Below are 13,199 nucleotides of genomic sequence, written 5' to 3' on the forward strand. Positions count from 1 at the left end.
CTGTGTGACTTCTCATGTGAGTTTTTAACATCGCGGACTGAATGAACCGTTCCCCGCAGGTGTCACAGGTGTACGCGCTCTCTCCCGTGTGCGTCCTCATGTGGAGCGCCAGCTTATCGCTCCTCACGAAGCCTTTTCCGCAGGTGTCGCAGGCGTACAGCTTCACGCCCGTGTGGATCCTGCGATGTATCATCCGGGACCTGTGCTGAAAGGCTTTTCCACAAACATCACATTTCACCCTCTTCTTCCCGCGTCTGTCACACAGTGGCGCTCTAACATGTGAGAGTCGTTCACACAGTTTATGCGTGCTGTGTAAGTATAGTGACCATGAAGGGATCGCTCTGCTGCCCGACTACCAGCTGCTCCTCCTGCTTCCCTTCGATCTGTGGAGCTCCTGGTTCCTCCTGGTCCACACTGGAGCTCCTCTCCTCCTCACAGACCTGCTGCTCAGGGAGCTCCTCTCCTCCTCACAGACCTGCTGCTGTGGGACGTCTGGAGGGATAAAGGGTTGATAATGTCACAAAAAGAAAAAAAGATCACAGCTGATCTACATGCTTGAAATCAGGGCTGCTGAGTCAATATTAAGATGATTATCATGGAAAACATAATGGACAAGAAGGAACTGATCTTTTAAAATGTAGCGGCTCTGCAACTTTAACAGTTCATAAAACTTCAAAGCTGGAAGTAACGTCTGATCTATCCTGAAATGAACCAAGCCAGCACAGGGAAGTGAAACTTAAAGTCTGCATCTGCGGCTCTTTGTGGCTGCTTCCACGAGAGGTTTCACTCATGTAGGGAACATTTGGTCACCACTCAGGAAGCAGCTTCCTGCTTTCAGCCCATGTTTGCGTTATGACGAGCTGCAGACGGGAGCTCCTCGACCTAAACAGGTTAGAGGAACTGAGAAACGGGGCCGCCCGGCAGGAGTGTCGGAGCAGGCTTTTGTTTTTCCATCAGGTTAAACTGGTGAAGGTTTGAGGCCAGCACAGAGTGAATCCACAGTTCCAAACGATTTCAGGAAAACTGGGAAAAACTAAAAGGTCTAAAATGTACACCGGTTGTCTTGAGTTCTCCTGTTTTCACACATGCACCTCTGCTCTCTTTGGCAGTGCGTCGCAGCTGATAACCCTCCATCTCCTCCTACCCCAGCATCCTCCTCTGTCCTCCTTCATTACACCCATGAACCTCCTCTGAGGTCTTCCTCTTTCCCTCCTGCCTGGCAGCTCCATCTTCATCCTCCTTTGTCTGATATATCCACGCTCCCTCCTCTGCACGTGTCCAAACCCTCTCAGCCTCTCCTCTCTGATGGACTCATCTCTGATCCATGCTGCTCGCTGAACATGTGATCATCTTCAGCTCGGCCTCATGTCTTCGTGTCAGAGCCACCGTCTCCAAACATCCATCCCAGCAGGTCTCACTGCCAGCTTTAAACTTTCCCTTTCACTCCTTTCACTCACGCTGCTGTCCTTTTGTCACAGATCACCCGTGACACTCTCCACCCTGCCTGCCTGTTTCGATGATTGACCCGAGTTATTTAAACTCATCTACTGCTGCCCCCTTCAGCTTCCCCTGTCTCCCTCTTTTTTTTACTGCACTAAGATGTTGACTTTTGACATGTTTTCTGTGTTTGCAGTTGTAAACGTGAGCGCTAATTTCGTGGCTGACCTCAAAAACACCTTCTACGTCCATCAGTGCGTCAAACCTGAGACCCTGTGATCCACACTAGCTCACACTCAGGCTGTGCAGGAAACCCACGGCCTGTTCGCTCGCAGCTGAATAAACGTCCCGCAGAGCTGTGATCAGGATCCTCCCTCAGAGGGACACTCACCTGTCCTGTGCAGCTTGATTTGGGGTTTCCAGGTGATATCCAGCAGTCTGCGCTGACGGTCGATCTCTTCCTCGTACTGGACGATCGTTTTTTCAAACTCCAAGAATATTTGTTCAGCAGCAGCAGTTAGTCGCTCGTTGATGAACTCTCTCAGATACTGAACTGAAGGCATCATTGCTGCCGCACAGTCTCCGCTCAACAGAAATAAAACTACTATCTGTTTACTTCCTCTGTGTGTCACAGTGAGAGGTTCCGACAGCGCATCGGCGTCTAACTTTCGTTCCGCCTACACAAACGAAGCGTCCACGTGATAAAAGGTAAACACTGAAAACTAACGGGTGTGAAGAAGGAAAGTCAAATATAAAATCATCTTCGTGGAGATTTGAATTTTATTTTTAACCCATCAGAACATTTTTGATGCTTAAAAGTTACAAACTCTAGAACATTCCTGTTGTCCGTTTTTCAGATCTAATAATGGGAGTCTGTTACTTCCCGATCGTTGTCTCTTGAGTCACCACAAAGCCTGGATGCAGTGTAGATGAAACTGCTTTCAGCTGCTCCTTTATTCACACCGGGTAGCTCCACATGTTAGCTTTGGTACTTTTTACTCCAGATGTCCTTCCTGATGTGTCCCTGAAGGATTTGTGTCTGCTCTTGGGGTCAAACCAGGGATTTTTCACTTGTTAAATGTAAACCCCCACACTATCTGCTACCCTGGAGCCACATCTGTACAACAGATCCTGGAGGAACAGGAAGTATGTGCAATAACAATGTTAAAGACTGTTTGTTGTTAAATGGCTCATGATGTGAGGATATATTAAATTACATCTGGATTAAATTCAAAGGATTTTGATCAACTAAGCATGTCTAGAATGAGTCATCTTTCAGACAGACAGGGCTGCGTGACATCGGCTGGGATTGGAAAGCGTACGATATCAGGCAGATTTTCAGGAAAACATTCATGAGTCCATACATTGTTCCCTCATTATCCACCTTTTCAGGACACAGACACTGACTCGTTCACAGTGTTGGGAAGGTTACTTTTAAAATGTATTCCGTTACAGAATACATGCCCCAAAATGTATTCTGTAACGTATTCCGTTACGTTACTCTCACGGTGTACAGTCGAGTCTTAATAGCTTACTTACAACTGGGCTCGTCAGGCTCTCTTCTTGGCTGAAGTGGTTATTATTATATTTACATGTTTCCAGCTCCCGTTTTTCCTCGACGACAACTCGTACCTTTCCACTCCCCTTTTTCTCCCTCCTCGCGCTCACAGACACATAACGTGTATGGCAGTCCATTCTCCCTGCAGCACGGACTACACTGCCCATGATGCTACATTCTTTAGAGCTATGCTTGTAGCATTCAGCCTGTTAGCTTAGCACAACAACAACAACGAAAAGGCGCTCTCTCACCCAGGAAACACACAGTCGCAGAGAGAGAGAGAGAGCGTCGCCCTGTAACCATGGCAACCGTAACGCTGCCGCCTGGAACAACAGAACGTAGCTGTCAAACAAACCCAAACAGTCCTGACCCGCGACAACATGAAACAGGAAAGTACCGCAGTGTAATCCATTTATTTCAACAAAGTAACTGTATTCTGAATACCACCTTTTTAAACGGTAACTGTAACGGAATACAGTTACTCATATTTTGTATTCTAAATACGTAACGGCGGTACATGTATTCCGTTACTCCCCAACACTGCTTGTTCATCACAAGCAGCGTCTTCCGCAGCTGGAGGTTACATCCTGGCCTCCAGCAGATTTGCACACCATTAGTTTAGTCACGGAGAAAAGGGGCCAGAGAACAGATCAGGGACTCAACTCAGAGTTTAAGCTGGCTCACATTTTTTAACAGTGCACCATCTGAGTATTATCGCTCTGTTCACCCAGATCATTAATAAATAATGCACTAAGCTGCATCCCTGGCCTGCATGGGATCACACACCATGTGATCACACAACATCACACAAATACTTGATAATCAGTGCTCACTAACATCCACATAAAATCCTAGAATGTCATTCAGCAGGACTACCTGGATGCTCTGTTATTACTAGTTAACTGCAGCTTTTGGTGCTTCAAGAGTGGAGGGAGGGAAGTGAAAGCAGGTTCTCAGTGGGCCGGTTCAGTGGAAACTAGACTAAGACTGGGTGACAGGAGAAACTGGCCTAATGCAGTTTTCACTCAGGCCAAACGTAACTGAGCCAGAAGTGCAACAAGTCGCCCAAATGCGTCTGTGATGCGGGGTGACACACGCAGTGTATGTCTACAAATGACCTGCAGGGGGCAGCGGTGCGCCTGCGCTGAGTTTAGTCTGCCAGGAGAAGAAGAAAACCCACTCAAGGTTTATTGTTAGCTTAACTCCTCTGAGGGCTGGAGTGGAAGGCGGTGGGGTTTTCTTTCTTACCCTGTTTCAGGCCCGTGTTTCCGCAGGTGCAGTAATGATGACCTTACATCGGGACCTGAGACGGTTTATTAACGGCCGACTAACTGCTGCCGCCGAAGAAATATTCCTGGAGTTTGAAAAAACGATCGTCCAGTACGAGGAAGTGATCGACCGTCAGCGCAGACTGCTGGAGATCACCTGGAAGCCTCAGATAAAGCTGCACAGAATAGGTGAGTCCACGCTCAGCGAGAAAAACACTTCACGGAGGATCCTAACCGGAGCTCCACGGCACATTTACTCAGCCAGGAGCTGAACACGAGCTGCGGGACAGTAGGCCGTGTATTTCCTGCGGGGTTTGGATTGTTGCGGGAAGAAACGAGTGAGGCCGAACTAACATGGCTGTGATCGGCACACAGTCCGTGGGCCCAGCAGCACGCAGAGCTGGGCCGGGCTAGAGCCGCTGTCAGCGGACAGCGAGGTGGCGATCCGCGTTCAGCTCTGCTTTTACGCGCGGGGTGATTGATGAAGCAGGAGTGCTGGGGCCAGAGTGGGCAGAGGGTCACGTCATTAAATACCTCTCACCTGAAAACAATTCCCGGTGAAAGTTCGACCTCTGACTGTCTGCAAAGTGTCAGGGCCCTGCTGCCATTGGTGCTCTCAAACATCCTTGAAGGGTTGGAGGGAGGCTGTGTAAGATTCCAGCATCTATAACGGCCCTGAGCTCGGTCCTTCACAGGGTTCAGGGTACATAGCTGCTTCTATGAATGAACCCCTCCAGTTTTTGTTCTACAGCAAACGGTGGAGGCATGTAACCCTTAGTGGGGGTTGTCCCCTGTGAGACAGTCCTGAGGGACGTTACATGAGTCGTGTGTGAAAATGTGCTTCACAATGACCCGGATGGCACAGACATGTACACGTCCTCCCAGGCATGACACCCGAATCCCTTCAGGGTTGCACCAAGAATCAGTGTAAAGTCTGTAAATCAGACCTGTGGAGCTTCCTGCTGTGCAAAGCAATAAGAGAGAAGCAAAAAAAAGTAACTTTTATACACAAGGCGCAAAATATTCTTTTAAACAGTCGGCCGCATGTCTTCTTTATTAAAGCCTGAATATGGAAACTCTTTCATCCAGCCTGTGTGATATTCCCCAGTTATGACACCGTGTACCAAAACCAGCTGTTTTAGAAAGACCACGTTTCTGTTCATAACGTATCCAAAATCTGTGACGGTCTTTGCTCTCATTTTTCAAATATACATCTATGAAACACTCCTATGTCTTTCTCAATAGAGCCTCACCTGTGGGATTGTCACAGGGGACTGTGGGAGGTCTCATGTGACCAACGTGCTGTCAGTAATGGAAGGAAACACTAAGCACGTAGGAGGCGCATCTGTAACAGATGGAACGGATGGTTTTGTACAGATGTCCATGAAAATGCAAACAAACACATGATCAAAGCGTTAGTCCAAGAATCCCTCTGTTTGAAGAGTCGCTCGTGTTGTTGGTTCCTGCAGCTGCGACGGGGGTTTGATGTCATTTGATGTCGTGCATGATTAATAGTGCGAGCCACCCGCTGTAGCGCTGATTGCTGATTGTTTGGTGGCTCAGAGAGGAGAGTGCAGCTGCAGCTCAGGAAAGAGGAAGGAGACAAAAAGAGACACCAGGGAGTTTGTTTATTTTCCACTTCCTGCTTGAAGACAGAGCAGCGCCTATAAATAGCAGCAAGAGAGGAAAGAATCACATTTGAAGGCACCGGATGAAGGCATTACTCTGCGACCTGTGACAAACACGTCGTCGTTAATGTGTCGTGAATGAAAGCGTTGAATGGAGAGGCCGGAGAATCAGTGTCTGGAGATTAATGAGAAGCCGAATGAGGAAACGGGCTTGACACTGTTAGCAGCAGCAGCTCTGCTCGTGGTCACCTTCCTGTTTTTATTATTGAGCAGCTCTGTGAGCCCAGATAAGAGGAAGTAAAGCTAAATGAAGAATCAAAGCGGTACCAGTTTCTTTAAAAACACCAGTCAGTCAGTACATCCGACTGACACGTGTGATTCAGCTGAGGAAGAACATCCGTGACATGCAGACCACACTCATACCTGGTTTTTCTGTTCCAGTATTTACTTTCCTTTTACTGACAGCAGACGCTGAGCCACGTCAACCAAACAAGCAGTCTGTGGTTGAAAAGCCTGAGATCCCTGAAATTTGAACCCTGCTGATGGTTTCGCCCTCAGCTCAGTCACGGTTGGATCTCACAGAGACACACGTCCATCTTTATTGGTACATGAATCCTATAATTACTCCTTATCAGAACTGTAATCGCTGCCTTTTTGCTGACCCAGTAATTTGAAATATCTTTGAGCCTTTCCGGCTCAGATCTGCACTCCTCTACGGTCTGCTGGTGATGCGTTCAAGGACTCGTTTAAATGCAGAAAACTACATGTGCTGCATACAGCAGCCTGCAGTTACTAATGCCTGGGATTTTGACTTGATCACAGACTTGCATTCAGAGCTGAAGTTGGTGCATGAAACGTTAATGCTGTCTGACTCTTTCCAGTCATGAACTACATTCAGCCATCGATGTGCACACACTCTGCTGCTGTGTGGTCGTTGTGCTCCTGGGACTCTCTCAGAAAAGACTGATCTCAAACAGAATTATTGATCAATAAAGTTTAAAAGGATAAAACACACCTGACAGGAGGTAAAGTTTGTGGGTCAAAAACGGGGACATGCAGCTAAAAGTATTTTGTACTCTGAGCTTTGCAAATGACACACATGAAGCCGATTATCTGTTGATTATCGTTAAATTCCAGTTGTGTGTATGAGCAGATGTTTCTCTGTCATCGCACCGGTGACCTTCCTTTTCTCTCTCTGTCCCTCCAGGCCTCCCACAGCACCATGACTCCAACAGGGAGAAACTTCCTACAGAGCAGGAGAAGCTCTCCAGCCTGGAGCAGGAGAAGCTCTCCAGCCTGGAGCAGGAGTCACAACATGATCGTAATAAGGACGAGGCTCCTTCTGAACAGGAGACCTCCAGCCTGAAGCTGGATCCTCCTCAGCAACATGACTGTAATAAGGAACGGGTTCTTCCTGAGCAGGAGGGGAACTCCAGGCTGGAGCAGGAACCTCTGCAGGTTAAAGAGGAACTGGAAGAACTCCACACCAGCCGGGTGGAAGCAGCGCCTCTGCAGATTAAAGAGGAGCAGGAGGAGCTCTGCACCGCCTACCAGGCAGAGCACCTTATAGTGAAGGAGGAGGACGATACCTTAATGGTGACTCTTACTTACGGGGAAAGTGACAGTGAAACAGAGCCAATCAGCGAGCAGCTCCTGTCTCACAGCCCGCCTGCAGCCGAGAGCCGAGATCAGGAAGGGAGCACGAACGCAGCCTCGGGATCGGGCGCAGACGCAGAGCCAAAGCCAACGAAGAGACTCGCTAAAAGCAGAAGTGACAGTGCAGAGCGCGCTCCCATGTCAGAGAGTCAGGGTAATACGGACGCAGGTAAAAAGCCTTTGAAATGTTACGTTTGTGAGAAAGTTTTTAAGGATAAGTCCCAAATAAAAAGACACGTCAGGATCCACACGGGCGAGAAGCCGTTCGCGTGCAGCACCTGCGGGAAGAAGTTCTATCAGATATACTTACTGAAATATCACGAAAGGACTCACACGGGCGAGAAGCCGTACTCCTGCAAAATATGTGCGAAAAAGTTCAGGTGTAGCGACAGTCTGTTGGTCCACATGAGAATCCACACGGGCGAGAAGCCGTACGGGTGTAAAACGTGCGGGAAGAGATTCATCTGCACGTCAAACCTGAAGAGCCACACGAGGATCCACACGGGCGAGAGGCCGCATTCCTGCAAAACCTGCGGGAAGAGCTTCACTCAGAGGGGCAGCCTGACCGTCCACATGAGGACGCACACGGGCGAGAAGCTGTACTCCTGCAAAGCGTGCGGGAAGCGTTTCTGTCAGAGCGGGACGCTGCTGATCCACATGAGGACGCACACGGGCGAGAAGCGCTACTCTTGTAAAATTTGTGAGAAGAACTTTACTCAGAGCAGTCACTTGTTGCGCCACACGAGGACTCACACAGACGAGAAGTCGTCCTGAAATCTCAGCAGGGGGCCGGGGTGAAAACGCCCCCTCCCGGGCAATAAGCAGAGCGTTCGGACCAGCTCCGGCACCGTGCAGGGCGGAGTCATAAAAGCTGGCTCTGGCCCGAACAGCACTGCATTTGTAGCTTTCACAGTATCGCTTTTGTTCTAGTATTTGGTAAAGTGTCCGACGCTGACCCGGGTCGCCGCCTCTGAAATCTTAAACATTCAGCGACGGTGCACCGACGGCCGAGTGCGTTCCCTGTGTGACGCTGTTACAGTGGCTTTGCATGATTCTCTGCTCAAAGCGATCTTCACCTGACAGCGAGCTGTGATGCAGCGTCCGAGATCGTCCTGCCTCCCTTTAAGCTGACTTTTTTTTGATTGGCTGCCCGTTATTGTTGTACGGAGGGTGTCAGAGGCAAGACTGAACATCAGTACAGGTATTAGAAAGAATAACCTTTTAAAAGCGGCGATTCTCAGGCTACGTCCACACGTACACAAGTATTTTTCTAAATGGAGATTTTCCATTTTCAATAACAAAAACAAAAAAGTATAAAATCCACACGTGCATGTTTGAGATCTCCGTCCACATGTAAACGGAAAAAATGAAGTCAAACGCTGTCGAGAACATGCCAAATCCTAACCATGCAGAAATGTTGGCCAATCAGAAGTCTTGCAGGCCGGGAGGGAAAGAGTAAACAAAGAAACGAGTCGTACGTGTGGACAGACATTATTCCTCAACATCACACTGGAAACAGCAAAAAACAAGAAAGTGTGTAAGCGTGTAAATACTGCAGGCAGCACGACTAACACCAACAGTTTGTCTGCACCACTGTAGAAATCCATCATGTAAACAAAAGGCGCTGCAAGACTGAATCTCTCGTCCACACGTAAACACAAAAACTGAGTTTTTGAAAATCTCCACCCTGGGAGGAGTTTAAGTCTCAGTCTTCAGTGCTCCAAACGGCGTTTGGAGGGTGGATGAAAGGCCAAACGCAGAGAAAGAGCTGCATCTTCAAAACTACGTGTGGACGTAGCCTCAGTGCTGCAGATCTCCAGACTTTCATCGGCGCCTCATCAGACACGCGCCGATACGTTTTTACCAAACAAACTGAAACTGAGGATATTTAGGATCTTTTTTAATAAGCAGCTCGTTAAGATCGTCGCACAGACGAGCTGGTTCTGTTCGTAGCGTCAGATTAGCTGTCGCTCTCTCTCCTTTGGCTCATCTGAAACTTTAATGTTCACATCTGTATTTTAAACTGCGTAAAAACAGAGCGCGGGCTCGTTACTGACGCGTGTCTGGGTCTAACGTGGTTGTGAAATCAGAGCGAGCCGGGCTGTGTGTCTGTTCTCTCTTCTGCTGCTCTCACGGTTGTCGTGTTGCGTTGTCGTCTTCTCTGTACTTTTGTGGAGGATTGTGTAAGGGCGCTGAGTCCCACATGCTCTGCCAGTGTTCTGTTACTGTGTGTGCCACTCTTCCACAGAATAAACATGCAGATCCAATCCCTGCGGTCACTGGTGTTTTTTAACCCACGAGCAGCCAGTTTGGAGCAGACGCTGTCTTTGAGGTTTGATTTCTGTCGGCGATCATGCAAACAGGTTCATTTCAGAGTCCCTGCAGCTGCTCCTGAGGAGTGGAAGAAAAACTAGAAAGTGGGATTCAGGAGATCATCCAAGCATTCCTTCCTCTCCAGCTGACGTCAGGAGTGTGGGCTGAGAACCGCTTCCCCCGCCTGAGTGGCCTCAAAGTCGGCTGGTAGTCCTGCTCCAGCAGCCGCAGTGGAAGATTTTCCCCAGGCTGATCTCCCAGCTCCACTCCCACCTTGTGTGCTTGTTATGTCTGCAGTCATAGCAAAGTTAATCCTAACAGATCTTTAGACGTCAGCTGGCTAAATAAACTTTGAAAAGCCTCCTCGCGGATGCCTGGATGTTACACGTCACTGGTTTTACAGTCACTTTGTTTCCTGGTGGAAGCTGAAGGCGGATTTCTGAAGCAGCTTCTGGTCATCAGGCTGAACAAGCTGGCAGAGACGTGATGTCAGTCTTGTTGTGCAAACACAAAGCTGAGTGCAGACGGCGGCGTCGCCCTAAAGCTCGTTTCTCCACCGAATTATGGAGACAGAAGCTGCTCTCTGAGTCCTGAGCTATTATCTTATTTGATCATTTGCACATACGTTACCCCGCAGAGCTCTAATAATTATAAGTGAAATATTTCTCCGGTGTTTTTCTGTCATCACATTCGTGTCATTCTGTCCCTCCAGACCTCCGACCGCGACACCTCTCCGAGGATGAGGAGGTTCTCGTGAACCAGGAGAGGGACTCCAGCCTGAACCAGGAGGAACCAGCAGCTCGACGGATCAAAGAGGAGGAGGAGGAGCTCAGCATCAGTCAGGAGGGAGAGCTGCTCGTTCTGGACGAGGACGGCGACACCATCATGGTGACCGTTACGTACGGGGAAAGTGACGACAGCGACCCAGAACCGGAGCGGGAGCAGCTCCCCTCTCACAGCTCTCCCGTGGCCGAGAGCCGACGTCAGGACAGAGGCAACCACGTGGACTCGGGATCGGCTGTGCAAGCGATGTACAACAACGTGGACAACGGCCTGATATTTAGCGGCCCTGTTTACATGCAAGGCTTTAGGAATGAACCTCTGATGATGCAACAAGACATAAGCGACCCGGACGAGAAGCCGTATCCCTGCAAAATATGCGGGAAACACTTTCGTAAACGCTTTAATCTGGAGATCCACATGAGGGCTCACACGGGCGAGAAGCCGTTCTCGTGTAACGTGTGCGGGAAAGGTTTCACTCGGAAGGACAGCGTGATCCTGCACATGAGGACCCACACGGGCGAGAGGCCGTTTATCTGCGGCTTCTGCGGGAGGCGGTTCGGTCGGAAGGATAATTTGGCGTCCCACATGAGGATCCACACCGGCGAGAGACCTCATTCCTGTAAAATTTGCGGCAAAAGTTTCTGCCAAAGTAACGACTTGTTGCGCCACACGAGGACTCACGCCGCCGAGAAGCCCGTTCCCTGCGACATATGCGGGAAAAGATTTCGGGACGCCTCGACGATGAATTTTCACAAAAAGAGGCACAAGTGAGAAGTCCCGAAGTGTTCAGGACTGAAAGGGAAAACGGTTTCATCTTTGTACAAGTAAAACACATCACGTGTGTCACGTCATAGCTCTCTACCTCTGCTACATGTGGGCTGTTTGGACACATTTTGTCTTCCTGGGTGTTCTGTGACTGCGTCAACTTTGAATCGTTTTAGAATTACGAGGCGTTGCTGACCGTAGGTACAAACTTTATCTTCCTCTGTCCGGATTATGTTTGCTTTCGTCTACAGCCGCATGAGGATATCTGAGCTGTAAGCAAAAGGTCAGAGTCTGCGTGAAGGTGTGGTCAGAATATCTGAAGTATCAAAGTGCTCCCAGTGCAAGGACGGCCCCAGAAATGGCGTGGTGATACAGACCTGTTGCGCATTAAGTGCCATTGAAGTTTCTGCAGCATCAGCGGAGGTGGCTGAATTCTCCGGATACTAAGGAAAGGTCATACAGTGCTTCCTTCACTACATCCTTCAGCAGAGGATCCTTCAGGGCACAGGTGTCGAACTCCAGGCCTCGAGAGCCGCTGTCCTGCAGGTTTTAGACGTGTCCTTGATCCAACACAGCTGATTTAAATGGCTGAATTATCTCATTAACATGAGGGCTGGTAATTAACTAATCAACCTCTAGCCCTAACTAACCCTGACCCAGGGTGAGATCTAAAACCTGCAGGACACCGGCCCGCGAGGCCTGGAGGTCGACACCCCTGCTTTAGGAAAACGAGACGATGCCGTCCCGTTTCGGGAACCGAGCGATCGAACCAAGCGACGCGGCTCAGATCATGAAAATGTTAATCCTGTGTTTTCCATTTTATTCTGATTCATTTGACCCTTACAGGCTGTGATGAACCCTCAGCTGAAGTATGATCATCATATTGTGATACAAATAAAATCTGCTTCTTGTAAAGTTGTGTTGTGCGATTTAATTTAATCTTAATTTGTTAAGATTGAGCTGTATAAAAGTATCTGTGGGTTTAGGGTTCACCGGCATTCAGGCTCATCATGGCTGAAGTCCTTCCTGAGGTTGTGCTGGGTCTCTGCAGCAGGAGATGAGCGGACAGGAAGTGCAATTAACCAGAATGTGAGAAACATCTGATTTCCCTTTATGGGCTGTTTTTGACATCAAGTAAATCTGAATAATCTTGATGTGTTAATACAGCCTGCATGAAGACACGCCCAGAAACACGCCCTGCATGGCTGAGCTGCCAGCAGTAAACTGATAAAGCCTGTAACAGCACACAGGTGAGCTCGGAGGATCTCATCTGGTCCTCAGGATGTTGTAGTTTCATTACAATGGACCCACATCAACAACATCCACCGACACAGCATTAGGCACGCTGCATCAGAACAGTCGCATCTTTCCTTCACCGTAATGTTTTCCATCGAGGACAAGAAACAGGAGGGAATTTGTTTTTTGGGAACCATTCATCCAGATTCCTCTAACACTGTCAAAGACAGAATATGCTGCGCTAAAACCATCACGAGTCACAAAACAGTTTCAGCCTTGTAATAAAGTCTGGACAGTGATCAGATTTTCAAACAAATCCATTAAAATAAAACAATCAAGATCCAAACTAAATGCTAATTTTGAGTAGTTAATACATTTGTTAAGGGAGCAGGAGACTGAAACCCAGAGAAAGATGGAGCAGAGAGGAATGCACAAACAAGCACACGGAGCAAAAACATCTCTCCACAAAGGGAAAGACGAGACCACACGGGACCGATTACACAACGAGACGCAGCTGGGAACCGAGCACAGCTGCAGACAATCAAGGCGGGGCGG

At 48.7% G+C, this 13,199-nt stretch overlaps 1 protein-coding gene across 1 annotated transcript; it reads left to right on the top strand.

The window, feature by feature from the left end:
• The first annotated feature begins 3,498 nt into the window (after positions 1–3,498).
• LOC113010257 (zinc finger protein with KRAB and SCAN domains 8-like) lies at positions 3,499–12,323 on the top strand. Its single transcript, XM_026149253.1, has 3 exons — positions 3,499–4,452; positions 7,099–7,716; positions 10,573–12,323. The coding sequence occupies exons 1-3, from the start codon at positions 4,278–4,280 to the stop codon at positions 11,412–11,414; spliced, it is 1,635 nt and encodes a 544-aa protein (XP_026005038.1). The 5' UTR covers positions 3,499–4,277; the 3' UTR covers positions 11,415–12,323.
• Positions 12,324–13,199: the final 876 nt, after the last annotated feature.

The sequence above is a fragment of the Astatotilapia calliptera genome, chromosome 18 (genome assembly GCF_900246225.1).
Source record: "Astatotilapia calliptera chromosome 18, fAstCal1.2, whole genome shotgun sequence".
NCBI classification, from domain to species: domain Eukaryota; kingdom Metazoa; phylum Chordata; class Actinopteri; order Cichliformes; family Cichlidae; genus Astatotilapia; species Astatotilapia calliptera.

Excerpts from the sequence above, each read along its gene's own strand:
- LOC113010257 (XM_026149253.1), top strand. The coding sequence starts at position 4,278 with ATGATGACCTTACATCGGGACCTGAGACGGTTTATTAACGGCCGACTA. Across the intron at positions 4,453-7,098 it reads GATAAAGCTGCACAGAATAG|GCCTCCCACAGCACCATGAC; the intron begins GTGAGTCCACGC and ends CTGTCCCTCCAG. Across the intron at positions 7,717-10,572 it reads TCAGGGTAATACGGACGCAG|ACCTCCGACCGCGACACCTC; the intron begins GTAAAAAGCCTT and ends CTGTCCCTCCAG.